Source organism: Botrytis fragariae (genome assembly GCF_013461495.1).
Source record: "Botrytis fragariae strain BVB16 chromosome Unknown tig00000186, whole genome shotgun sequence".
NCBI lineage: Eukaryota > Fungi > Ascomycota > Leotiomycetes > Helotiales > Sclerotiniaceae > Botrytis > Botrytis fragariae.
In genome coordinates, this window is record NW_023501000.1 from 191,139 (window position 1) to 217,278 (window position 26,140).

Sequence of the window (26,140 nt, forward strand, 5' to 3'; positions counted from 1 at the left end):
AAGTCATCTACGTCAGCGATTAGGTTTCTCTTAAGCTTTTCCAATGATCGGCATTGGTTCATCGTGCATACTTATATTTTGCCCATCTATTATTTGATGGGTATCGAGAGAAAGGCACAAATCGTTATCGAGTCGATTGGTTTGTCAGATTGAATGTGGTATGGTTAAGCTTCATTCTTTCGGACAAACATGTCCGAAGATGTTGGAATACTGCTGATTCGAGCATCTGGGGTGGACTTTTTGGTATGCATTTTGGATCTCGGGTTTAGGCATTTTGGATCTGGTTCGAAGAGGGTGGATTCCACTCGTGAAAGGGCCGGGTCTTGCTGTATGAGTATTGAGGTAGGAGGAGCTAGATTTATTTAGGAGACTGGCGCGTTTATTGATAGGAAGTATGATATCATATGGACTGTTGAGAAAGGCCGAGAAGAGTGCATTTGGAATAAAGCTCAACGGAGGAGGAATATTTCCGGCTGTTGGAGCATTTATATTTGTACTTGCCTCCTCATAATTTATTTTTATACTCCATATGTACCTATTATTTGCTTGATATACTGTTGATAGACTACTCCCTCCATTCTTGATAGTTGAAAGTCTCTTCGTTTCAAAAATCTTCACATATTTTTTCTGGACACGAAATCGATTTGACACGATAGTTTCTATTCTCTCGATTGACATCGGACAGTTAGAATGAGGGAACTCTTTCGAGACGCAACGGCGGGAAAAATCTTGCGTCTACTATCAGGGAACAAATTTCTGAAGTATCCAGAGGAACAAGACGCACTAGCAGACAGTGAAAAGGGAAATCCGAAAACTTGGCGAAGATATCTAAATGTACGGAAGACTCAGAACGTGAGACATCACGGCACTTGCGAGGACCCTGAAGAAGAGGAAGCCTCCGAGGAAGATAAGGAAATTGATAATGAAGATCAACACAGAGATCAAAGGCATGGAAGTAGGCCTTCAAACACGACACTAGGTTCAGACAGAACGCGAGTGACGAATGAAGATGCTGTGAGAACGGATAATGGAGGGAAAGATGTTCAAATTATTGATTGGGACCAAACGGAGGGAGCTCTTGATTCAGAGGTATGTGGTTGGAGCCCTTGGAGATATTTCATGCACTTCAAATATGCAGTCTTGTATGTCTCTCGTAACCTTGACTAACTCTAAATAACAGAATCCACAAAACTGGTCGACAGGAAAAAAGTTCTTCGTTACTTTCCTCATCTGTTTACTGACTTTCGCTGTGTACATTGGATCGGCCATATATTCCGCAGGTATCACAGATGTGATGCAACAATTCGGAGTCAGTCAAGTTGCCGCCACAGCTGGTCTCACTCTATTCGTTGCCGGCTATGGTCTAGGACCCATGATCTGGTCTCCCATGAGTGAAATACCTCAGATTGGGCGAAATCCCGTTTATATTGGCACGCTAGTTGTATTTGTGGTTTTCCAATTCGGTGTCATATATGCGAAGAATTTCGCCATGATGCTTATCTTTCGATTCTTGACTGGATTTTTTGGTTCGCCGGTATTGGCTACTGGTGGTGCCTCGTTGGCTGATATGTATGCGCCAAAAAAGAGGGCTTATGCAATTGGAATTTGGGGTATGGCTGCTGTGTCCGGTCCTGTGGTATGTTGTCTCTTCTCATCACTGTCTCTAAATTTCTAATTACTGACAAACTTAGTTGGGTCCTTTGGTTGGAGGCTTTGCCGCCGAAAGCAAAGGTTGGACTTGGACTATCTGGGAATTAACATGGTTATCTGGTAAGTTCAATCAAATTCTTGAAAATCTGATACACTCCGGATGTCATAGTCTTGTCTGCGTTCGACTATCAAGATCACTGGGCACATTTCTCTGGATGGGCTGATACTAATAATGTCTGCAGGATTCGCATTGATCGTCTTGATCCTTCTCTTGCCTGAGACCAGCTCCGCCAATATCCTGTATCGTCGACGTCGACGTCTTGAGAAATCCAGCAGTGCTGATAATCTCAAATCCGAAGCAGAGCTCGAAGCGGATGAAATGACCACCAAAGATAAGATTAACATGGCGCTCATTCTTCCATTCTCACTCACCTTTTCCGAACCCATTCTTTTCTGCCTCAATCTCTACATTGCACTGATTTACGGTCTTCTATATGTCTGGTTCGAATCATTCGCTATCGTCTTTGTCGAGATTCACGGATTTAGTTTGGGGAAAGAGGGATTGGCTTTCTTGGGTATTTTCGTTGGATCTGTTGTGGTTATACCGCCCTTTTTCTGGTATCTATACAAATTCCAAGAACCAAGATTTGATGAGAGTGGCAATATCAAACCTGAGATCAGATTGCAACCGGCTTTTGTAGGAGCCTTTTGCATTCCCATCTGTTTGTTCTGGTTCGGATGGACAAGTAAAGAAAGTATTCACGTATGCTTCCTCTCCTTTTCTTCCTTCTCCTCCAATTCCTTAAAAACAAACTAACCAAACCCAGTGGATCGTCCCCATAATCGGCTCAGCCTTTTTCTCCATCGGTGCCTTCCTCCTCTTCAACTCGGTTCTCAACTACATCGGCGACGCATACCCCAAAGTGGCAGCATCAGCATTCGCAGGAAACGATTTCATGCGCTCGTGTTTCGGCGCCGGCTTCCCACTCTTTGCTAATGCTATGTTTAAGGATTTGGGAGTGCCGTGGGCGAGTTCCACGTTGGCTTTCATTAGTGTCGCGTTTATACCGATTCCGTTTATTTTGTATAAATGGGGTGAGAAGATTAGAATGAAGAGTAAGAGAGCGAGACATGATATCTAGAGGGGCGTGGAGGTTAATGTAGTGGTGTTGATGGTGATGTTGATGGAGAAGTGGTTGTAATTAAAATTGTATTAATGTTTATAGATAGATAGACACTGGGATCGTCCAGAATGTCTGTTGATGAGGGTTATGAGGTTCGATTCGGTGGGGGATGGGTATGGATTACTTAAATATTAACGACGAGATGAGTTCGATACAATGTATTAATATCTTCACAATCAAATACATTTGGCAATTGTATGGACTTTTTCATATGTATTTCTTTTATCAACCTACCATCATTTACTTCCCGCAACAAAAGCAAAAACAAAGGAACAGAATTCATATCTCAATAGGTACCTATCTTCCCAACCTTTTCCATCGGTATTCAAGTGGCAGGTATATATACTGAAACCCGCCCAAAATTACTTTATGAATTAGTCAGCAAATAGGCGTCGTGACGGAGTGGTTAACGTGATTGACTCGAATTAAAACTTCAACGTTCTCTGAGTTCATTGGGTTCAGGAGTATGAAGTCAGAATACGATATCAATTCCTTTCGGGGGCGCATGTTCGAATCATGCCGACGTCGAGATTGACTTTTTGGGGGTCTTGGGTTTGGGAGTATGTGGAAAAAGGGGGTACAAGAGGCGAGGGAAGATTGAGAGATTTGCTCTTTTGATATTTGCAATTTCCTCCCTCCCTTGGTTTAGATGATTGATGGGAGTAGATTTGAGATTTACGTGTGGTTTGCTTAGGCTAATAAAACTTTTACTTGCAATCTTCCTATTGATTATTAAATGGAGCTACAAGTTACCCTGGATGTTGAGAGGGTGAAAGAATCTCCGCTGTTTATACTTTGTACGATGTACGCTGATAATCCAACAGTGGAGGATACTTTGGGAGGTGGGTTGAGGTGGAGCGTCGGAGTGGGATGTCATGGGTGGGTGGAGTTCATATGTCTGTTTTTGATAATATGGATTGGAGAGCGCATGTGTGATGAGAGCTGTGGGATGTGCAGTGTAGAAGATTTATTCCTGATCTCGCAAGATATAAGGCTAGGAGATATCTATTTGTATAGTAATTTACCATTTGTGATCTCCTGTTGAATTTTACATACGAAACGGAAGCTGGATATTCAAGCATAACAGAAGTGTAGCGATGATTTAGGGGTGGCCTGAGCTCTTGTGCTAAGTAGATCACGTGTGTCTATCCCGCAATGAAAACTCTTTCCCTCGAGTGAAAATCTGAATTCCAAGTAGGAAGTGAGAAAATGTCTCGTATTGATCAATAGCAGAAGTTGCATACAGGTACAGACTTATCTAAACCGACCCGGCAGCAAATATTTGTATGCATACTTCAAATCAGCGGGTGGCGATGTATGTATACTGCAGCCTCAGAATGCAGTCTTAGTCTCTAAGGCGCGAAGAAATTCCGACGGTGGGGTACGCAACAAAATGTGTTTATATCTTTTAACAACAACTTCTACTGATTAGTCAGAAAGGCCAGATGGCGCAATGGCAGCGCATTGCTTTCCGGTGGCAAAGGTTGTGGGTTCGAGTCCCATTCTGGTCGGTTTTGTTTTGGAAATTTGGGGACGCTTTTTGGGGGTTTGGGATGAGAGCATTGAACGGCTTCAGTATGGAAGAGTGAATTTTGGAGTTTGGGCTGGGTTGACTTATGACTAAGCAGACGAACTTGTTGCACGCCCCAGTTGTTGGATGAGGATAGGCGAGATAGTTAAAGGGTTTTTTTATTAATTTGGAGTGTGATTTATGAGACTGAGATTCTTTGAAAGAGTTCGGGATATGTAAACATATATATTTATATAGTCTGAAAAGACTTGAGTCATGCGTGTACTTGCCAATTAGGTACCAGTTAGTTAACCTTACCAGAAAGAAACATTTAATTTATGCTACTCGTGGTGAACGCGAATTGGACCTCGCACTCAATGAAGAGCAAGGTATGAATTAGCACAATGCGGACAGGAGATCACAGCAGACACTATTCTTTTGCACAGGCATGGCGTTGCATGCTCGGCCCGCGATTGTTGGCACGTGGCCCCATTGCCGTCAATCCTATAGAGATCACGTGTACCAGTATGGCTTGGAAGTTGCACAGCATAATTCATATTTCTGCGTTTCTATTCCATCGACGACACTTGAGATTAATTGAAACTCTCGTTTTTCCAATGTGTTGCCTTTACAGAAACAACCTTTCGCATTGAGAGAATGTATTCTTGATATATATTCTTTCGATCAAGCTTCTCAAATTTTATGCCATGAATGGAGTCAATCACAAACCTCGATCGTTAGTCAACGATCAATTTTAAGGTCTTTCACGTTGATTAATCCGCTGATGGTAGTTGAGTGAAGTATCAAGCAATCAATTTAAGCTCCAGAGTCTGAGTTGGGATATGAATGATGACGTGAATAGTAATGTTTCTTGTCGAGATCTGTGGGTTATGCGCCGCTCCAGTGAGCCTTTTTCGCCGAAGAAAAGGACTTAAGATAATGTCTGGATTATAGACTTGGTGTATCAAGTTGTTCTATTGTAGATCGCTATGAGCTTAGAATAAATGTGTCTTGCGTATGTAGTTAAGATGCGATCTGGAGGGTGATCATCGTGGGCTTTGCACTCTGCAACGATCATTTGGTGGAAACTTTCGGATATAGCCTTAACAGCGACCATGCCACACATAAACTTCGAGCAGACACTACCCTAAATCCTAGTCTGAACTCCAGGCAAAGCGCTATACAAATATTTAATTTTGACGGAACACATTATCGTCTGCCTCGCTTAGAACTACCCTCAGTTCACGGCATGCGCGGTTCTATTGAAGTAATCTTGCTTTGTTCAATCGACACGACCAGCCTATTTGTTTGTCTTCGATCATTGGAATCGGTCGATTGGTTAGCAAGTGCTCAGAAATTTCTCGTTCATTGTATGCTCTGCCTGTCCTTCCAATTGGATCGTTGGGCTTAAGCGACGTATTAGCGTAACCCGAATAATTACGGGCCAAGCATTTGAACCCTTAGTTCCTTGCTATGAGTGCGGTACTTGTGTGGCAGATTTCTGTCGCCAATATCTTCCTCCAGAAACTTCCTCAATTGTTTTCTTATACTGAGTGGGAATATGAATCGAAAGTATCGGGAATCTCTTGAAGTTTCGATCTCTCCTCCCGTTTCTGAAAATGGGTTTGAAAAAACTACAAACGCGACAGATAATACGAATCAAGCATCACTTCCCATAGTCATGAAATCCGGTTTGAACTTGAAAGAAAATGACGAAACACTACACTTGCCTATGGATCCAGACTTTATTACTGAAAACACAGCCCGAATTTTGAAAGGCATCAAGTGAACCATTAGGTTTTAACCAAGCGTAACCTTAAACATGGAAAAAACTTCAGAAACTCGGGTAAACAGAAGCTGAACTGGCCTATCGGGAGCGACTATTGTTACATTAGGGTACTGCAAAGGACAATCCTCATTGGGTGTAACTTCAACACTGTTTGCTTTCGTCTGAGTTACTGTTAAAATGTCTGTTCCAGTAACACGGATCTCCAGTCAGGGCAGAGGGGTAATCTCTAATTTGATCACATCGTTCTTGGATAAGCTCATAGCAGTCATCAGTTCCTGGAAGGTATAAAAATCCTTAAAATAAGACCAGGCAGAGGGAAGACGATCAGCAGCTGCCAATTGACTTTTCACATAGCTGCCTTTCAGGAAGCTTCCAATCTCCATGACGCTTATATGAAGGAGAGCATCCGTCGACCCTTCTTTGCGGCTTTCTTGCCATCCCTTGAACGCTGCATTATATACATTCACATCATCTGGGGATAGATGGGAAAGTGTGCCAGCTTTTCCAGGATCTCCTCCAAGAACTTTGCAATCACTTTGTCGTTGTGATGTGTATTTCTCATACGACTCCGATTTCTTGACATCAACACTGACGGATCCTCCAATTGCGCCTTGATACTCGGCTTTGATGTTTGTTGAGAACTCCTCTCCCTTTTCTTGCATTACTTCTTTCTGATCTACTTTGAGCTGGTATCGTGTGCCCATATAGCCTTCCTGTATCAAATGATATCCGTATCTGGAATAGAATTTTGCAAACGCACTGTAGATACCGGTGACTTCATCGAAATTCTCGAGATCCTTGGATATCGACTTCCAAGTCGGGAGCTTAGCAGCGGCACTGATAAACCCGTCTTCTACTGAATCATACGTCGTCTATTTGTTGATAACACCGATGGAGGAAATCTTCTGGTCGAGACTGCAGATTCCACACAATCTTGTAGATTTGAAATTCGTACTGTACTCTACCCTGCACCACCTTCGGCAGAGAATCCGGCATAATTGGCGGTTACTTTTGTATCGATTTTGAAATCACTGGCGAGTTGCGTTCCAGTCCCGCATATGAGAATATGGGTCACTCACTGACTTGGATCCCGTGGAGTGTTGCTCAAAATTCTCGGGTAGCCAATACTTCGTCTCGGAACCTAGTGGCTGGAATTCCTTCCCTGGCTCGGCATGTTTTAAGAAGTTGTATTTCCGATCTGACTCCAGTGTCGTGGATAGATCAAAAGGATCAACACCCATATTCATCAAATTTCAGAGGATATGGTGCAGGCGTGAAGTAGAGCTTACCTTGAGGAAGCAAGTTCACAGCATACCAGACTGTTGTACATATTGGAAGGAGCTCTTGATGTTGAGGATTATTTTTGCTGCCCATGTTGCTGCCAAATCTGGATGACTGATGGATTGGGAGATGATATATCGAAGAATGAAGCTTTAGAACTAGAGGTAGATAGAATGGATCACCAGTGGGTGTACGGACTAAGAGGACACTACCAAAATAGACTTGTGAATATCTTTTGATATATTGGATTGTATATTTCGAAAATTGTCATAATTGTTTATTAGATATAAAATAATCGAAATAGAAGCTTTTATATTAAACAATTAAAGAATGACTTTATTAAAATTTTCGAAAGTTGGGAAGTGTCCCATCAATCCATGCACCCACTGGTGGATCTCTGAAAAGAAGAGGGAGAATTAACAAGAGCATGCACCCAGTTCTTATAGAATTGAACTCTGTCTAGAGTGTACCAACTTGATGGTTTACCTCTGACAGAAAATATCTTGACTATGAACATCGCCGACCAATAGGCATTGTTGCTGGATGTACAGTGAGTGAGGGGCAAGTAGGTGCTGAATACAGAAGTTTAGTACACACAGCAGTCAACTAGTAAGGCACAACAGTTCAATCACAATTAAAGATCCTTTTAGATGATATCTTGATAGGGTGGGGTAAACTTGTTCGCACTGTGTATTGTACTCTGTACACAGGGACATGACATATCGCCTCCGTAGAACTTGACGGCTACTGAAGCAGCTTATTTGCGGAACGCCACAAACGTCATATGGATTGCATTAGCGGTTATTTTAAACATATTTATAGAGATGTTATGCCACTAAGTAGCCAGTACATAGTTGTAGTCAATTCGAGTTGCAGATATCGGGAGTTTGCATCAATGTCAAGGTCCACAACAACTTCCCCGTGATTTTGAGTAACCGATCTACAAGAAGATGTAAGCTGAAGCAATGATGAAAAGAGTCTTCTGGAAAGATCTCCCGGCTGCCATATACTGTTATCGTCATCCTCATCTTCCTCTTCAAATAACAGGCTAGCACTCTTTGTAATAGTGGGAAGGCGAACACATCGTCTGCTCCAGCATCCTCTGTGGGAATGCACAACACCTCGAATATCGCAATTCACAACAGATGTCACGCGGAATATCTTTACATACTAAACACCAATGCATCAATTCTCTTCGATATAATGACTCCACATTAAATTGAAGTACAAGTGTATGTCTATCATCACCCCAATTTGCATATAACGAGATATCAAAAATCAGAAGAAGTTCTATCCACTACCAAGAGTAACATCAGGACGCTGGTCCAACAAGAATTAAAAGGGTGCGGACAGCTGCTTTTGAACTGCATACCCATCACAAACCACCCTATCTCTCGCAGCCCACATACAAGCTAACGCTATGTTGGTCATTATTCGGCACACAATCATTAATCGCAGTCATATTCACTGGAGGTAAGCCTCGAATGGATTTTCAAATCATGATACAGTTCGCCTCAAAGGGCGATCCATTCCCAACATCTCAAACATCTTCCGAGAAACTCGAGTGCAGAGGAAGCAAATATAGCAGTCATCGCAGCATACCCACCAAATATTTGTTAATTGTTGATTCCATTTGTACCGTCGATCCTTGGGACAAAGTCTGACACTGAACTCTCGAAATGACTGAAAGAATCTGTTGGTATCAACTTGGTTGATAAGTGTAAAGTACTTTGGTCTATTATAATTGTAATCATTCTTAATTATTATTATCTATAGGAAGCTAGTACTTTATATAAGGAAGCGCTAGCGCCTCGCTAGCTAATACAGTACCCTCTATGATCACATGATCGATATCCCGACAGAATCATCTGGATAGATTGATTTAAAAAAGGAGTTGCATCGTTTGCCGGAATATACTATCGAGATCAAGTCTATGGAAGGTAGATACTGGACTACTTAGACCGTTAATCTATAAAGGGAGGAACATAGGTACATTAAATGAGTCCATTGTGGGTATTTAAGTATCGGTAGTGCCCATCAACTTTATGAACTAGAAGAATAGCTGCTGCCAAATCATTGGTCAGAGCAGGAGATTAGTCTATGTCAACTTACCCTTTGAGACAAATGTGTGGAGAGAAACTAAGCAACAGAACAGTCTTTTGGATGTTTCGAGGAAGGAATGGTCTTGTATCTGAGCAGCTTTATTCGCTGTCTTCTTCTTGTAAATTATGGTGTAAAAGATTTAAATGTCGAGATACTATGTAATTAAAAAACAAATTTAGTATGATTGAAATGACTGAGACCTAACCCAAGAATCTTTAGAACATGCAAGATTTTACGTATATATGATGAGTGAGTTCTGCTTTGAATGAAGAAAGAATGAGCAAGAGAGGTAGCTCCCCTTAGCAGCTCCTAGCACTAACTGAACTTAGCGTAGATGTAACTTTTAGTCAAAAGATTATCTCGACTTCACTTCTCGAATATTTCAAAACTGAGAGATCTTTCGAGAAAGTTTTCGTATTTGATGCTCAAAATAAAGGGATGATTGAAGGGAGTATATACAGGAATGCATCATACTACAAATGATACTTTGCATTTCAAGACTTCAATCAAGACGGAACATCAAAGTTGCGCTCCTTCATCAATTAATGTATACATATGTTCCCCAAGAGCTTTGAGAATTTGACTGCGATAGTTTCACATTTTCCTCAAAGCATTTGCAATGTCCATTTTTCATGATTTGGAGAGAGCTGACCTGGAATGATCAGACGAACAGGGTTTCAATGTTAGCCTTCGTTATGGCCCAAGAGGAAAGGGCAAAAAAGCGCGAAACAGAACAAGAGATGGGCATCTTTTGGCTATCGTGAAAGCAGGAATTGGACTACAGATGTATGAATATGAGCATAGGAATTATGACGAGATTTCTTTTCCATCTCAGTACTTTGTCTTTTCGTACTTCGGTTCGAAGAACCACATGTCGGAGCCACGTGGACTGACTCGATACAAGATACGCTGTACAAGATAAATACAAGTACACTTGTACCGCCATTAAAGCAAACATTTCTCTTGATCCGATGAATCTTCAGATGAAGTTTGCATACTCTTTCGCCCAACGACTCACTCTCGTTCATTTATCCATTCATGATTGCCCGGTCAGAATCTCCGAGCATCGGCAGACGTGGCAAGTATCCACATCTCAAGCGACACAACGTTTGATCTTACGGAAGTAGTGTCTTGCATATAAGACTTATAGACCGAGTACTAGAGTAGTTATCCGATTTGATACTTGTTGTCAAAGTCAATCATGTCATCTGTTGGTTGATGCAGGGACTCGAGAGTCAAGAGTCGAGACTGTGTTTCACATCTCGATGATGATGGCGTCAAGATTCGGATTGAGTGGATTTCCGTTGAGTGAGTGGAATCTTAACCCGTCGGGCTTTTCTTTGATTGTGCGTATTGCGTCGTGCATTTGTGCTAGATTTATTCTTTCGGACGATGGAGGATATTTTCCGGAACAAGAAGAAGGAAGTTTAGACTCTAGATTCCAACTTCCAAGGAATGAAAATGTTTCGTAGATTAAATCTCAAAATAGAGTAGGCTTAGAAGATAAAAAGCAGGTACTGGAAAGTTATCATTTGTAAAGTTGCTTGTACCTGACTGACCTGTGGTAACGCCATCGGTTCGGGTATCGGTGTGTAATCTTGTGGGGTTATCAAAGTATCAAGGTATCAAAAGTGGATTAGGAAGGTGAAGGAGTCTTGAGTAGAGTGAGGATTTTCTATTCGGTGAGCTTCATTTTGCTGTCTTTTCATCAGATACTTCACCTACAATATGTACCTCCTTCTCCATCAAAATGTGAATGGGGGAGAATTAGATATATAGTAAAATCCATTATGGTTCCTCTTTAACTTCTCTAACTTCAAAAGATTCAATTACATGCATGAATATCTACACCTAGTAGAAGATTAGACAAATCGACCTCATTTTTGAAAGCTTTGGTACAATACTGACCGTGGCGAGTATCGTCTCGAGGTCGTTAACCGCTCTTTAATTCCCATTTTTGCCCAATTGTGATCCAATGTACCCAAATTTAGTTGCTTATCGCCTGATTGTTGCCCCGCTAGCGATAAACGTAAACAATTGTAGGTATCTTTTTAACCGAATAGCTGCAGGTACCTGACTGATGGATGGAGCGACGATGGAGTAGAACGTCTAATAAAGATTCAATATTCACCAATCAATTCAAATAAATCCATAATAACATCTTCATCGAAAACTTCATAATTATATTTCACTTGAATCAGATTTGATCTCCATTCAAACCATACGTGTGTGCGAAATCAAGAAATACGAAATTCGCCTTGGTCCTTCTTAGTCCTTGGTAGGGAAAATTTGGGTGGTTGGGGAAACGGTCAATTAACTCCATTCCCAGCCCAGCTATTTTTTTCCCTTAAAGCCAAAAAAAAAGTTCAGCCATCGACATTTTTGAATAAGTGGTATTCCACACCCACACTGTTTCTGTTACAGTTCCTCCTCTTTTCCATTCCTAAAGAGAAAGAAAAGATTTCCATTCCAGAGATATACATACCATTCTTCTGGGTTATCGGCGACCTTTTTCCCTAATCGATATCAATAATTTCTAGAGATAAGAATTTCTGGACATATTTACGTTCGTTTGGATAGAAACGATCTTTCTTACGATCCGAGCATATACAAAGTAACATACCACACATACCACACATACCACACATACCATACATATTACATACAAGTGGTAGTGTCGACGAAAGTGGGGTTTGCATCTTTTGGATTGGCCATTTATCGTCGAGCTATTTTACTTCACACCGCTGCTGCATGTGAAGGAGTCATCGAGTTCCTGAAGATCTTTTTGCTGGTGGAAAAGTAAAAAAAAAAGAGTCTCAATACGTCGGGAGATTGATTTGATACATACCATCTTTTGACGTTGTACAATCGTTTGGTTCGAGTTCATTACTCCGACAATATTCACATACATACATAGCTTTGACTTCATCTATCATACAACCACAACACTCCACAATCGACAAAATGCGGATCTCCAAAGGCAACCCGCAACTCCTCTCACTTCTCCTCCTCACCCTCTCCAATACCTCTCCAGTGTCCGCAGGTCCCTTTCCCAAAGATGATATTCACGATCTCGGCTTCTCATACCTTATGGACCGCTCTTGCGTTTCCTACTGCGGCGCCGACAACCAATATTGTTGTACCGCCGGCCAAGCCTGCTACACTTCTTCAGGAAACGTAGCTTACTGTTCTGCCTCTACTGCTGGCTCTGGTGGTTGGGCAGTCTACACAACCACCTACACCGAAACCGATTTATTAGTCGGAACAAGCACATACAGTTCCTACTACGCTACCACTACCTCTGGAGGCAGCGCCGCCATCTGCGATACCACTACGGGCGAAACTTCCTGTGGAACAATTTGCTGTGCCAGCGATCAGATGTGTGAATACAGTGGTCAATGTACTGCTAGAACAAGTCTATGGTCCTACACTGCTACTTCTGGTACTTACTCCGCTCCTGTTCGACCAACAGGTGCCGCAACATCTACTGCCACCGTCTCAGCCACGACTACCGAGCCCTTTATCCCGCCTGCTACTGCCAGCGGAAGCACCTTACCCATCACGAGCACTAGCTCGAACAACTTGAGCGGAGGCGCTATTGCTGGAATTGTCATCGGTACGATTTTCGGAGTTATTCTCTTGCTCCTCTTGTGTTTCTGCTGTATTGTCAAGGGACTCTGGGATTCCGTTCTCGCTCTCTTCGGTGGTAAATCCCGAAGACGCGAAGGTGGTACTCGTACCGAGCGTATCGAGACCGTAGAGCGTTATCACAGACATGGATCTACAGCTGGAGGAGCTGCCATGGGAGGAGCTGCCGCAGCTCGTAGAGAAAATAATGGATGGTTTGGAGGTGCGCGAACGGATAAGCCAACGAGGGTTGTAGAGACGAGGAAGAAGGAGAGTAGTGGAATGGGAGGAATGGGTGCTGTGGGTGCGGGATTGGTAGGGCTGGCAGCGGTGTTGGGATTGAGGAAGAAGGAGGCGGAGAGGAAGGATGAGAAGAGGAGACCGGGGCCTACGACGACGGTGACGGATATTAGCAGTACTTACTATACTGATAGTTACACGGGAACGAGTGCTAGTGAGTAATTTTCTTTCCTTCTGCGCTTTGGTCGTGGGGTATGGGAATGTGGAGAATGACGACTAACATACAATTTGCAGGTTCCGCAAGCTCGGACAGGAGAACGAGAGAGGATACGAGGAGAGATAGAGATAGGAGCGTGAGGAGATAATTCTCATTTCCTATCTTATCTTTAACGATCTAGTCTATTCTCACTAGACCATCTCGATTTATTTGGGGATCATCTCATACATGTTTATGAGATTATCCATCCTCTCCCACGTCAAAAACAACACACAGTCAAAACAGCACCAACAAAAAAACATACACATGAATGAAAAACACGAATTCAAGAGATTCAAGAGATTTTTCCGGCAGGCATTAGCGATTTGATTCATTTCTCTGGCGTTATTTGTTTTATTTTTTGTTTATAATTTTCCTTTTCCTTTTTTTGCATTTCATTTCATTTCCTGCTTTTCTTTTCTTTCACATCAAAAGAATGAGGAAGAGGATGAAGAGATGAATATGCACGAGGAATGATGAATGAATGGATGAATGGGTGGGTGACTCGATTTACCTCGCAAACTTCAATAATGCTTGCTATATGTTACGAAAGCATGAAAGCGTTTATATCAATTTGAGCGAGCATGCGTGCATAGTATGAGACGAGGGTATCAGGGTGCTTTTGTATTTTTACGACTTTTGTATGAAGGGATGAATGAGGAAGGGGAAATGAAATGAACTGGATGGGTGGGAAGGAGGAAAGGTTGGGTTAATGAATGTGTGATGAGCGAACGGATAATGGATTCGGAGGTTGGGTATGGAATGATTGAATAAATGAATGTGTGTGTGAGAGAAGGGGGAGGGTTATACATACATACTTACATACATACATACACACGTGCACATACATTGAGTAAATGTATGTATACAGCGGATTCTACGAATGAAAACTCCTGTTAAAAATTTACTTAACATCTTCAACCTACATTAGCGACTTTATGAAACATGCTGGTTGTTAGCTGTCTTCCCTTCCCTTCTGAATTATTTTCTCATGTGTTGGTAGCAATGTGCTGGATAGATGTAATTACCTGGGCATACGAAATATCGATGCAAACACGACGAAAATAACGTGAGATGATTAGATATATAGAGAGATATTCACGAATCTCCAATATTCTTTCCTCTTTTCCTCGAGAAAAATCACCACACATAGACTTCCCTCCCCTCCCCGCCTCATCTCAACTGATCTCAACTGATCTCATTCTTTCTCCCCAAAAGAACTACTCAGATCCTACCAATAGTCAACTCCTGGTATCGATAGATACTCAGATATATTTCTCGATTAAACTACCTATGTATATAACTACTCCTTCTATCCTCATCCCCATTCTCATCCCCATCCCATACATATACATATACAGTACCTCTTTACCTCTCTCCCACCCCTTCAATTTTCAATTGCTGCAAAATGCTCTCAAATAAATCACAAATCCATAATCCACTTTCTATTATCCTTCTCTCAACTCATGCTTTTGTTCCTCTGTTACTTTGTCATTCTGTTCTCTGATACCTTTATGCGTGTAGATATCTATGTGCATATAAACGTATCCAAGTAATTAAAACGAGTAGGTGTGGATAAGTATGGAAGATTGATATTATCGTATTGTCGATGCTATTGAGATTGATGATAGTATCGATATTTAACAGCCCAGAATAAAACAGGATAGAATATGATAGGATGGGATGGGATAAGATAGGAAGTTTATTTCTCGACCACAGAGAGAGAGAGAGAGAGAGAGAGAGAGAGAGAGAGAGAGATCATAACAACAGGGGACCATAATCGAGGCGATGTGATACGGAAAAAGAGAAGGAAAACGAAAAAGGGCTAGACGATCTAAAATGAAATAATAGAAAAGATCTATTTGATGTGTATATGTACCTACCTATGTGGATACATATATGCAATTATCAAGAATGCTGAAGAAATTTATAATTTGTAGCAGCAACAGCAACAACAATAACAATCAATCCCATATTTCACAACTGACGAGGAACTCAATGCATTTAATAAGGTAGTGAGGTTGTGATTTCATTTCTCGTTCTCCTCCTCGTTCGCAGTCATATTCACATTCTCCACTAACATGAGGCGAGACGGGTCAAGATACAAATTTCTCAGTAAAGTATGCAAGTCATAACTCTGGAGCAAAGGAGAATTACCATCATAAAATTGCCTATGTATGGGAAAGAAAGAATTTAGAAAGCAAGAGTGAAAGAGAACGATGCTGAACGATATGAATCTTGAATATACACAACTCGTATTGTACAGATATCAACAGGTACCTAGATATACGAAAGGAACACATGTGTAAGAAGAACAACGATAGTCATGCGTATTACTGGGCAAGAGCATGAAGTGGTGATGATTCCACTACTTATCTATACTACTGAATAGTGTAGTGCTGATGGACAAATTCGGGAGTGTAGACATGTATGTATGAATGGATGCATACATCGCTAATGTATGCAGTAGGCAAGGTGGTTTCACGATGATTCATAATCGACCTCATCTCATCAAATGGTTGAGTACAAAAGTGTTGATAGAACCCCGAAGTCCGACGGAAGGAGTAAGAAACGTTAAAGAATACAGATTGTATAACATTCGAGACCAATTCATTAACACCCTTTAAAACAATTCATACGGTAAAAGCATGAACAACAAATTGATCAAACATGTTTATTGGATAACTCTCATTGTTTGAATCATATAATCCGACAACTCTTCCCTACTTTACACCCACCAAACCTTCATACCCCTCTTCAACTATATACCGCCGACTCCCTACGATAACCTTTTTACTTCATCGAAATGTCCACACGATCCTCAGAATTTCCTCCACAAAAATCTGCAGAAAACATAAATAATCAAATCGTGCCTCCTCATTCATAAAGAACAAAGAGTGTGTATTAATATAGGGATCAAGACTGACCGAATAGAGTAGGAGAAATACTTCTATAAAGTCTACTTTTGAGATCCCGTTTGTATAATGTAAAGCGAAGGGGAAAAATAATTTGGAGGGGGAAAAGGGAAACGGCGGGAGGTATATGAGAATGTGAAAAGTATGAAACAGAAATAACAGAAATAACAGAAATGGCCGTGGTGTTGGGAATTGGATAGAAGACATGGATTGGCAGACGAGGACAGGTTGGATGGAAACAAGATGAGGAATGAATACGGTGAAGAGGGTAGTTGAGAGTGCTATAAAGGGTGATGTAGCCGAGGATTCTATTCAATTAGTAGAAATTATTCGAATCCAGTAGCGTTGGTGCCTCTGTATGGGGATGAAAGTGAACCGAATAAATTGCGAGGCCTGTATGTTGCACTGTCAGATATTCCATCAATTGCAAAAACTCAGACCTGAAACATTATGCCATGATATTTGAAAGGGTCCATAATTGGTTCATTGATTTCTCAAAAGCTCTCCCCAAATCGTTGCACTGGCACGCCCTTCTACCAAATTGTCCATCATTACAATCCAGGTCACCGTGGTATCGATCGTTTCAAAGTTTGGAACCGCAGGTAGTTGTTTGGTTGCGCAAGATATTCATTCCGAGCACCTTGCTACACAATATGCAAAGTAACCCTTTTAATGCTCCCAATACATATCATGAATGTAAGAAAAGGTGACCACCACAAATGCCTTCCATTTATTCCTCAACAATGTTACCCTTCTCTGAGACATACAAACCGTCCAAAAACTATTGCTGTTGTTAGTATAAAGAATGCTAACGGATAAGGATTTTTGTGCCCACCTTTCGGATATCCTTGTTTCGTACTCTGCAGATTTGTTGGATATCGGCGGCGCATTGGGAAACATCCTCAAGGGAGTTACCAGACAATTGAAGCTCATCCTTGACGTTCTTCGATGGCTCGACAGCAACACCTTCTCTCATTTGAACCTTACGGACGATCTTCTCGCCGATGAAGTTTCTATTCCCAAATAATCAGCATTTCCTTCTTCCAGCCTGAATTTCTTTCCTTGTGGACCATCATACCTGATCTCAACAACTGGGATATCCTCTGGTCCCTTTTCAACGTTGACGTTAATTGGGAAATGTGCGTAGACATATCTCATCTTGTATTTGAAACCCTTGGTAACACCGATGATCAAGTTGTTGATGAGAGTACGGACGGTTCGGAGAGTAGCGACGTTCTTGCGGGCTCCGTGGTGAAGCTCGATCTTGATGACATCCTTCTTTGGTTGAGAGAAGTTGACTGCCAAATGGCTAAGATCCTTGTGGAGTTTGCCTATTTCGAATGTATTAGATTTGCGATCTGGTTGATTGTCGATTGGTGTGTAGGAATTGTAAATTACCTCTTGGTCCCTCAACGGTAACTTGACGGGATTTGATGGCGACCTTGACTATTCAATTAAATCGATCAGCATTCATTCCTCATCTGCAAAAAAATCCCATCCAGTATTCCTCAATGCGCTTCACCAATTCCCTCGAGCTTGAATTCAATCTTCTCCTCTGCCGATTTCAACGATCCAAAAATAAGAAACACCGTACTTACCACCCTCTGGGATGGTCAGAGTCTCTTCGGAATGAATGTACTTCATCTTGGCCGATTTGTCGAATGTCGTAAATGGCGAAAAGGTGTAAATTACTGGCCGTCGTCTAGGTAAGAAGTTCAAGATCGCGGAAAATCAAAATTGTTGTGGGAGACGCTAAAATTTCGCTAACGAAGGACCGAAAATGGCAAGAACTTTTCAAGGTCACGTGGACAGGAAAATTACACTTCAGAACGAGCTTTACTGCTTCACTCCATGCAAGGACTTCCAAGTACACATCAATAATGAAAAATGTTAACAATGAAGAACATTAATAATGATCAACTAGAAACAAGAAAGGTCCGTTGGGTGGATTTCAACTAGGAAATTACTATTAGAACCACAGCAAAAAGATCATCTGTATAGATCTCAGTTGCATCTCTCACGACTATTCTAATTCTCCCAGACCAAAATTTGATATCATGGACTGCTGGACTCATAGTATGACTGAAGGACTACGAGGACATCTTACCATCAATTTACAAGCTCCAACCGAAGGCATTCGAACCTTGTGATCGGTGTCCCCATGATATAATCATATTCTGGTCTATGATATGAGCGGCCGAGGGTATTGTCATGATATGATTCTTACCCAATCAAATATCCTGCGCCTATTTGACGAGAGTATCATTTCTTCCAGACGGATCACAGAATATCTCGACAAGAACCGCAACGACCATTCTTGTACACCCGCGGAGCATACACACTTATCTAAATTCCTCTGTAGTTTTCCTTTATCCTTGAAATTCACTCATTAGGGCCGTCTCACGTGTGGTCCGTGTGAGTATAACATATCTACCTATCATAACTGCTGTCAATAATCGTTCCATACAAAAATTGAGTGAATTCTTCGTAGCATGTATATCGTATAAGAAACCTATACTTTTATAGGAAACACCACTTGAGAATGTCCAAATGTTTGCCGGGGCGCGTGAAACATGCATATTCATTGGCTCGTTGTTTCACCCCACGTCAGCCTCATCGCCCTTGCCTTCCCCGCCATTTCAACACCAGATCTTTTTCTCAACATCTTCTGATACCATTTTCACTCCATAGAATACAACAACAATTCCAGCGACAATTGTCTACTATGAATGCTCAGGAACTCAAACACTTCCTTGCGGATTCGCCCCCTAGTGTCGTTCAGCTTGAGATTAAAAAGCATTTTGAAGCGCTTTCTGATAAAGAGAAAAGATATGCTCATTATATTAGCAGGTATGTTTGAATTTGGAGAATTTGGAGAGCTTCGAATGCGTGCACATTCATTATGGATCCAAAGGCTTTCTGGATGTTTGGCGTTAGCTCGGAGTATGCGGATTGTTTGCAAGGACATCAGCTGACATTATACGATAGAGCATCTGTTCATGGAACACGTATTACTTTAAGACAAGTTTCCCCAGAGTCCGAAGACATCTACGATTTTATCGTTGAACTTCACAAGTCTTTTGATGGTAACTGGAGTTCCGCTCAAAAGAAAGCTGGGATTAGTGATGAAAATCTGAAATTCTTTCTCGAGTATTGTGGTCAAGTGAGTTACAATAAGACAAATAGGACCAAAATCAGAATGCAGATCTAATCTTTTATAGTTTCTTGGCAATTGCGGAAACTACAAGTTTTTTGGAGATTCCAAAATCATCCCAAGATGTGACGAGAATGTCTTTGAAGCTTTGGCTGCGCTTTCTCCCAAAGCAAAGCAACATTATGAAGCCACCAAAGGAGCTATCTTCCCAACTCAAGACCCTGGATTGATGCATCTTGGATTTCCTGATGATGGAAATTTGACCAATTATTATCCCAATTCAACCAGCATCACCAAATCGGATATCATTGCTGTGGGTGATTTCTTGGAGAAAAAGGGGTTACTTGTGGTAAGTAAAATGCATTTGTTGGCCTGCTCGTATTGTTGATTCGTCAAATAGGAAAACACAAGATTGAGAAAGACTCCCGAAGGATCATTCGAAGTTTTGCTTGCTTCAGCCGTCACAAGTGTACCATCTGAAGGTAGTGATATTGGCAAGGAAACTGAGTTCACCATCGAAGAAGGCCCACTAAAGGGCAGTAAGCTGAAGATTGCTTTTGGTGATCATTCAAAAGAGTTGGCTTTGGTTGCCGAGAATTGCAAGAAAGCCGCCGAGAATGCAGCAAATAATACACAGAAGGATATGTATGAAGCCTATGCTAAATCGTTTGAAACTGGTTCATCGCAAGTCTTTAAGGATTCGCAAAGATATTGGATCAGAGATAAGGGGCCTTCGGTTGAATCTAACATTGGATTTATTGAGACTTTGAGAGATCCTCAGGGCGTGAGGGCTGAATTCCAGGGTATGTCTTTCATATTTTCGAGTTTCGAGACAATAGTACTGACGAACAATTTGGTTAGGTTTTGCCGCCATGGTAAACGCTGAACGTACTCGTGCCTTTGGCGGCCTTGTCAATGCCGCTGAAAGCCTCATTCCCAAATTACCTTGGGGAATAGAATTCGAGAAAGATAAATTCTTGAGCCCAGATTTTACAAGTCTTGAAGTTTTGACGTTTGCTGGAGCTGGAATTCCAGCAGGTATTAATATCGTGAGGAACCTCTAATTGTATAGAACTTTTCAGCACTACTGACTAATATTACAGCCCAACTATGACGACATCAGACAAACAGAAGGGTTCAAAAATGTCTCATTAGGCAACGTATTGTCAGCTAAAGCACCCAACGAGAAAATCCCATTTATCAGAGATGAAGATCTCGAAGTATTTTCCAAATATCGTGATGCAGCCTTCGAGGTACAAGTAGGAGTCCACGAGCTTCTCGGTCATGGAACCGGAAAATTACTTCAAGAAACCAAACCGGGCGTCTACAATTTCGACATTAAGAATCCCCCTGTCAATCCTCTTACTGGAAAACCAATTGCTACATGGTATAAACCCGGACAAACGTGGGGATCTGTATTTGGAAGTGTAGCCTCAAGTTATGAAGAATGTAGAGCTGAGGCTATCGCCATGGCCCTCAGTTGTGATTTCGAGGTTCTGAAGATCTTTGACTACGGTGATGGAACAACTGATATGAACAATGAAGCTGGGGATGTTTTGTATGCAGCCTGGCTATCTATGGCTAGAATGGGTGTTTGCTCTTTAGAAATCGTATGTGTCCTCCCTCCAAACCTCCTCGCAAAAGAAACAACCAAGTACTAACTTTATCTAGTGGGATCCCCGCTCCACCAAATGGGGCCAAGCACATTCTCAAGCCCGCTTCTCCATCCTCCAATGTTTCCTCTCGGCCCCTGAATCCTTCTGCACCATCACCCATTCCACTCCCGATCTTTCAGACCTAACAATCAATCTTAAGCGACACCTTATTCCTACAGTCGGTCGTCAAGCCGTGGAATCCTACCTTCAAAAATTACACATCTATAAATCTATTGCGGATGTAGAAACAGGTGTCAAGGTCTACAACGACATGTGTTACGTGGAGCCAGAATATTGGGGAAAGAAAGTTAGAGATCAGGTGTTGAAGTGTAAGCAACCGAGAAAGGTTTTTGTGCAGGCGAACACGGTATTGGGAGAGGATGGGAAGGTGGAGTTGAAGGAGTATGAGGCAAGTTGTGAGGGAATGATTAGGAGTTTTGCGGAGAGAGATGTTTAAGTTGTGGGGTTGAGGTAGTGGGAGGGATGTGGAAAGGAGAAATGAACGAGGAGAAATAGGCGTAGGAGAATCTTGGTGCATGGGTTTGTCGCGTATCAGTGAGACCAGAATTGGGATTTTGCTAGTGATGGAATACCATACCAACAACACCCCAGCTCCACGTTAGCTGGTCGAGGGTCTTCTGAATTCCAACAGCAGCAGTGCTAGCGCGTAGACTTTCATCACATGAATAAGATATCAACTTGTGCATGGCCAAAGATAACGCTGTGCGTAGTTTTTCGGTGTGACGAGTAGAAAACGTGGCTTGGCCTTACTTATCTTTACCCACCCTTAGTAATTCCACGAAATGAATTGGATTGCACTCGGGCAGTGCGCCCCGCGACTTTCACATGGACACATGTCGGCTGGCTGATGTCGTCACAGAATTATCCTTTGAAATGCAAGTCTACCACACCCCCATCCATACTTTCCACCTGTCTAAGATCATCCTGAAATCACATATCTCACAATCATCCGCGTAAAAAAAGATATCATTGCTTTGTGGTTTTCTTCATCATTGCAAATCAGATTACATAGCGCCCTTCACAATGAGACGACCCATGCCCATTCAGAGGTCAAGATGCAAGAAGCGACTCGTCAAATCGACTGTAGAATTTTCCCACATCCGCGCCCAAATGTACCCATTCCCCCCAATCTCCACAACACATATTTAAAATACCATTGCGTGTGGCTTATCACCCTTGCGAAGGCTGAAAGAGCTACCGAGGTAGCTGGCGAGTTCTGGGGTCTTTTTGAGGCTGGAAAGGATGGCCTTATCGATGGTCTTTTGGTCTGCTGCGCGGCTGGAGGATGGTTGCTTCTTCTGTTGTGATTTGTTAAATTTGTGCAATTGTGACATATATCCAGCACAAGATCTTACCTCTGGCTTCTCGCCTTGCTTGAAGAAAGCCTCTTCTGATGCCTTCTTCTCTGACTTCTCTCTAGCAAAGTACTTTGGGTTTGAGAGCTCCTCAATCTTTGCTGAGTCGATACCCTCCAAATCGATCTTGGTAGAGGTGGCGATAACGTAACGGGCGTTGACTCTGCGGATTGGGACACCGTTGACCTTGAATGGGCCAGTGACGAGGAGAACACCTTGGTCGAGTGCCTTCAAGAGAACGACACGCTTGCCACGGAAACGACCGGCGAGGAGGATCAGGACTTTTCCAGGTTCGAGGGATGGTCTAACTTTAGATGGTCTGATGGACTTGCGGACCTGCAGAATTGATTGTTAGTGATGAGGTTCTTTCAACCATAAAACAATGCCTTAAAATGCGATGCAGTGATGTAATATAATGGCGATCTGGTTGATATCAAAATCAAATATATGTCTGCCGATTGCAATTGTAATCGCAAAGTCCCATATATTTGAATCCCGCGCCTCTTTATTTTCCAAATTTGACGATATTCCAACCAACACTCTGCCATCGCTTTCAAAAAAAGGGTCCTCTTGTATTTACCTTTCTTGGAGCGGAGACATCCTCTGCCGGGTAGTACTTTTGTGCCTTCTCGTTGGAAACGACCCGGGTCGATTTTCCGAAGGTCTTCTTCTGGGTAGCTTCTGTTGCCGACATCTTGAAGAAGGAACCGTTGGTGGGTAGTTGTCGTAAATTTTGTCGCTGGTCGTTGGCGTAAAAGTCGAGATGTTCTTCCAATACAGAAATTCAAGCAGGGCTAAAACCTGCGGCACTACACTTGGAATTTCAATTCGCTTAATGATTTGTGTATCATGTGATTGTGTGATTATCTAAGTTTGGAAAAAGTGTGCCTCTTAATTCCGGCCAAAATAGTGACAGCCCTTTTAGCGTCATAATTGGTAGACCCACCCGGACACTTTCATTGCGAAGCTCCGGCCGCCTAGAGTGAAGCTTCCCATACTTCATTACGCATTAAAGCTATCCTGTTCAACAAGATACCTGTCACCAAACAGCTTATCAAAACCAACAAGATGTCTATTTCACCAATTATTACTTTTAAGGCGGGGAAGTGTGAAATCGATGTGAGTTTATTCATATCTTTCTGCATTCAAATGTCAAACTAACATCTCTACTTCTACCAGACATCAAGTACACCTCACAAAGTTAAGCCTGAAGCAACTCCAGGTTATATCTACCTTTGGTCCGAAGATGGTAGGTCATTTAGGTATCCCTGGAGATAGGATTTAACTGACTGCTATGAAGATTTAATTCATTTCCAATGGCGAGAAAGAAGCAAACGTATGGATGATGAGGATAACATGGATCTACTTTTACCACCAACCGACGCCATTTTCCAACCTTATGATTCCAATCAAACCACTGAACCAACCGCAAAAACCAATGGCCGCATATTCGTTCTTAAATTTTCATCCTCTTCCCAAAGATATCTTTTCTGGATGCAATCAAAACCACAAGCGCGAAATGGAGATGCAAGTTGGTTTAGTCCCAGGGACTTGAAGATTGGACAAATTGTGAATTCATTGTTACAAGGAGATGAAGTCGATGTCGAACAGGAAATCGCACAAGTCAGAGGAGATGACGGAGGAAATGACGACCAAGACGAAACGATGGAGGACGTTGAGGGTCATGGTGATTCATCCGAACACCAAGGTGGAAGTGGAGGTGCAGGTGCAGGTGCAGGTGCAACTGGTGGAGATGTTAGGGAAGAAGGAGCTAGCTCAAGGGAGGCCGGAGCTGATGGTGGAAGAGCGTAGGTTATTCTCATCCAATTTTTGCAAAGTACCCAAGCATTTACACACGAGGCGTTTGGTTGGTACATTGGAAGATTCAACAATAATCATACCGTATTGTTCTTGTACTTCTAGACAGCTATGTTGCGCATGAATTCTAAAATTTACGAAACCATCTGTTTTAGCCTTCAAAAAGAACCTTGCGCTGACTATGTGAGTAGTGCTGGTTCAGGGCCATCAGATGCTGCCTCAGTTGTTCAAAACTTTCTCAATTCATTGAAGGGTCCTGGGGGAGCTGGCATGCAACAACAATCCCAAACTCAAATGTACACTACTTTACCGGACCTTTTACCAAATACGGTAACCATTCCATCGATCGACGCTGCAACCCCAGCTCAAGTGGATAATCTCCTTAGCTATCTTCCACCAACTATCCTACAACTTGCACAAGAATCCGCATCGTCCCTCGAAGGAATGGCCGACGCAACTTCCGCGACTGCAAACGCTGCCATGGAGGCTTTGAGCTTGGACCAGAAGAAGTCGGTATTGAAGAGAGTAGTTCGAAGTCCACAATTTCATCAGAGCTTAGGAAGTCTGACTATGGCGATTCGAGACGGTGGCTTGCCTAGTATTGCGGATGCGTTGGGAGTTGAGTTAAAGAATAACGGTTTAGTAAAGGGAGGAAGTGTTCCACTAGGAGGTGGCGAGGCAGTCGAGGCATTTGTCGAGGGTGTTAAGAAGTCGGTAGAGAAGAAATGAGCTACTTGAGCGTAGATCTTTTTTCCTCGGAGGGATTTGTAAGATACAAGGGATAGATGTGATGATGAGGTGGCCTAGAAGATGATACCAATTCATGATATGTTACGACCAAAACACAGTTTTTATGAGTGAGAAATGCTGCTTGAGAAGATGCTAGGTCAAGGTTCAAGATGAAGCAATGATTCTTCGGTGTGTCTCCCATCAAATAAGCAAGTGCGTCAGCTAGCACTGACGCGTTTGATAGCTGGTAAAGAAATGTCATTGATTATGATTTGAAGCTGGTCAAACACCATCATACTGATTGTTCAAGTGGATGTGCTTTGTTTGTCTTCTGTCATACTGCTTTTCTCACTTTTGTATACACCACTGCTCACAGGCACTGTTGTTTCTATTTCTAACAATGATTATTTCTTTCTGGGCACGTTAATAGCAATGCCCTCCACTCATTACCACCAAGACTTTTGGTCATTGTCTAGTTCAGTTCTGAGTGTAGCCTGAAGCATGTTCTCACATCTATTTCATTACTTACTGTTCTCATGAAGCTGCCTAGATCAGGTTCTCGTAACATTCTCCAAACTACCATCATCTTCACCTGACCACTATGGCATTATATTTCAACATTCCCCTTCAGTATTCTATTCATGAAGCTATACCAGATCATGCAGATATCTAGTGCCACCAGCTGCTTTTTCGTAGATAGCCCTAGTGCTTTTTCTATAGTCATAACTATCTTCTATGTGTCAGTTTTGGAGTCTTAGATTCAAACACTCCCTGTTCCCTGTCTCACCAATGGTGTTGATGACTCGATGTTGATATATGAAAGCAGAACTTGGCACATACTGTCATATCTCGT

The 26,140-nt window shown here is 42.1% G+C and overlaps 10 protein-coding genes across 10 annotated transcripts; 7 read left to right on the forward strand and 3 right to left on the reverse strand.

The window, feature by feature from the left end:
• Nucleotides 1-189: 189 nt before the first annotated feature.
• Bfra_010071 (uncharacterized protein) lies at nucleotides 190-511 on the forward strand (the record flags this gene model as incomplete). Its single annotated transcript, XM_037340405.1, is given in 2 exon segments — nucleotides 190-342; nucleotides 353-511. The coding sequence occupies 2 exon segments, from the start codon at nucleotides 190-192 to the stop codon at nucleotides 509-511; spliced, it is 312 nt and encodes a 103-aa protein (XP_037188873.1).
• A 179-nt stretch (nucleotides 512-690) lies between these two features.
• Nucleotides 691-2,853, forward strand: Bfra_010072 (putative multidrug resistance protein; the record flags this gene model as incomplete). The annotated part of the gene is made up of 5 exons (XM_037340406.1): nucleotides 691-1,089; nucleotides 1,181-1,636; nucleotides 1,692-1,770; nucleotides 1,893-2,413; nucleotides 2,478-2,853. The coding sequence occupies 5 exons, from the start codon at nucleotides 691-693 to the stop codon at nucleotides 2,790-2,792; spliced, it is 1,770 nt and encodes a 589-aa protein (XP_037188874.1). The 3' UTR covers nucleotides 2,793-2,853.
• Nucleotides 2,854-6,144: 3,291 nt separating this feature from the next.
• On the reverse strand, nucleotides 6,145-7,374 carry Bfra_010073 (uncharacterized protein; the record flags this gene model as incomplete). Its single annotated transcript, XM_037340407.1, is given in 5 exon segments — nucleotides 6,145-6,333; nucleotides 6,373-7,005; nucleotides 7,021-7,066; nucleotides 7,099-7,164; nucleotides 7,217-7,374. The coding sequence occupies 5 exon segments, from the start codon at nucleotides 7,372-7,374 to the stop codon at nucleotides 6,145-6,147; spliced, it is 1,092 nt and encodes a 363-aa protein (XP_037188875.1).
• Nucleotides 7,375-9,477: 2,103 nt separating this feature from the next.
• Bfra_010074 (uncharacterized protein) lies at nucleotides 9,478-10,281 on the forward strand (the record flags this gene model as incomplete). Its single annotated transcript, XM_037340408.1, has 3 exons — nucleotides 9,478-9,540; nucleotides 9,824-9,968; nucleotides 10,205-10,281. Coding segments are annotated over 3 exons (285 nt in total), but the record flags the coding sequence as incomplete, so codon positions are not given.
• A 507-nt stretch (nucleotides 10,282-10,788) lies between these two features.
• Nucleotides 10,789-11,055, forward strand: Bfra_010075 (uncharacterized protein; the record flags this gene model as incomplete). The annotated part of the gene is made up of 2 exons (XM_037340409.1): nucleotides 10,789-10,985; nucleotides 11,007-11,055. The coding sequence occupies 2 exons, from the start codon at nucleotides 10,789-10,791 to the stop codon at nucleotides 11,053-11,055; spliced, it is 246 nt and encodes an 81-aa protein (XP_037188877.1).
• Nucleotides 11,056-12,481: 1,426 nt separating this feature from the next.
• Bfra_010076 (uncharacterized protein) lies at nucleotides 12,482-13,749 on the forward strand (the record flags this gene model as incomplete). Its single annotated transcript, XM_037340410.1, has 2 exons — nucleotides 12,482-13,598; nucleotides 13,679-13,749. 2 exons carry the CDS (start codon nucleotides 12,482-12,484, stop codon nucleotides 13,747-13,749), a joined length of 1,188 nt encoding a protein of 395 aa, XP_037188878.1.
• A 3,243-nt stretch (nucleotides 13,750-16,992) lies between these two features.
• Bfra_010077 (putative 60s ribosomal protein l9 protein) lies at nucleotides 16,993-18,247 on the reverse strand. Its single transcript, XM_037340411.1, has 5 exons — nucleotides 18,154-18,247; nucleotides 17,954-18,001; nucleotides 17,634-17,886; nucleotides 17,391-17,568; nucleotides 16,993-17,336 (listed from the first exon to the last, which is right to left on the reverse strand). Exons 1-5 carry the CDS (start codon nucleotides 18,197-18,199, stop codon nucleotides 17,286-17,288), a joined length of 576 nt encoding a protein of 191 aa, XP_037188879.1. The 5' UTR covers nucleotides 18,200-18,247; the 3' UTR covers nucleotides 16,993-17,285.
• Nucleotides 18,248-19,097: 850 nt separating this feature from the next.
• Nucleotides 19,098-21,821, forward strand: Bfra_010078 (putative dipeptidyl-peptidase 3 protein; the record flags this gene model as incomplete). Its single annotated transcript, XM_037340412.1, has 7 exons — nucleotides 19,098-19,405; nucleotides 19,544-19,718; nucleotides 19,777-20,058; nucleotides 20,110-20,512; nucleotides 20,571-20,758; nucleotides 20,813-21,319; nucleotides 21,381-21,821. The coding sequence occupies 7 exons, from the start codon at nucleotides 19,098-19,100 to the stop codon at nucleotides 21,819-21,821; spliced, it is 2,304 nt and encodes a 767-aa protein (XP_037188880.1).
• A 453-nt stretch (nucleotides 21,822-22,274) lies between these two features.
• Nucleotides 22,275-23,467, reverse strand: Bfra_010079 (putative 60s ribosomal protein l6 protein). The gene is made up of 3 exons (XM_037340413.1): nucleotides 23,321-23,467; nucleotides 22,741-23,076; nucleotides 22,275-22,683 (listed from the first exon to the last, which is right to left on the reverse strand). Exons 1-3 carry the CDS (start codon nucleotides 23,432-23,434, stop codon nucleotides 22,531-22,533), a joined length of 603 nt encoding a protein of 200 aa, XP_037188881.1. The 5' UTR covers nucleotides 23,435-23,467; the 3' UTR covers nucleotides 22,275-22,530.
• Nucleotides 23,468-23,808: 341 nt separating this feature from the next.
• Bfra_010080 (putative 26s proteasome complex ubiquitin receptor subunit rpn13 protein) lies at nucleotides 23,809-25,287 on the forward strand (the record flags this gene model as incomplete). The annotated part of the gene is made up of 4 exons (XM_037340414.1): nucleotides 23,809-23,859; nucleotides 23,920-23,989; nucleotides 24,041-24,548; nucleotides 24,750-25,287. The coding sequence occupies 4 exons, from the start codon at nucleotides 23,809-23,811 to the stop codon at nucleotides 25,285-25,287; spliced, it is 1,167 nt and encodes a 388-aa protein (XP_037188882.1).
• Nucleotides 25,288-26,140: the final 853 nt, after the last annotated feature.

Excerpts from the sequence above, each read along its gene's own strand:
- Bfra_010077 (XM_037340411.1), bottom strand. The coding sequence starts at position 18,199 with ATGAAGTACATTCATTCCGAAGAGACTCTGACCATCCCAGAGGGTG. Across the intron at positions 18,002-18,153 it reads TCTGACCATCCCAGAGGGTG|TCAAGGTCGCCATCAAATCC; the intron begins GTAAGTACGGTG and ends TTAATTGAATAG. Across the intron at positions 17,569-17,633 it reads ATCCCAGTTGTTGAGATCAG|AAACTTCATCGGCGAGAAGA; the intron begins GTATGATGGTCC and ends ATTTGGGAATAG.
- Bfra_010079 (XM_037340413.1), bottom strand. The coding sequence starts at position 23,434 with ATGTCGGCAACAGAAGCTACCCAGAAGAAGACCTTCGGAAAATCGACC. Across the intron at positions 23,077-23,320 it reads ATGTCTCCGCTCCAAGAAAG|GTCCGCAAGTCCATCAGACC; the intron begins GTAAATACAAGA and ends TCAATTCTGCAG. Across the intron at positions 22,684-22,740 it reads AGCAAGGCGAGAAGCCAGAG|AAGAAGCAACCATCCTCCAG; the intron begins GTAAGATCTTGT and ends AAATCACAACAG.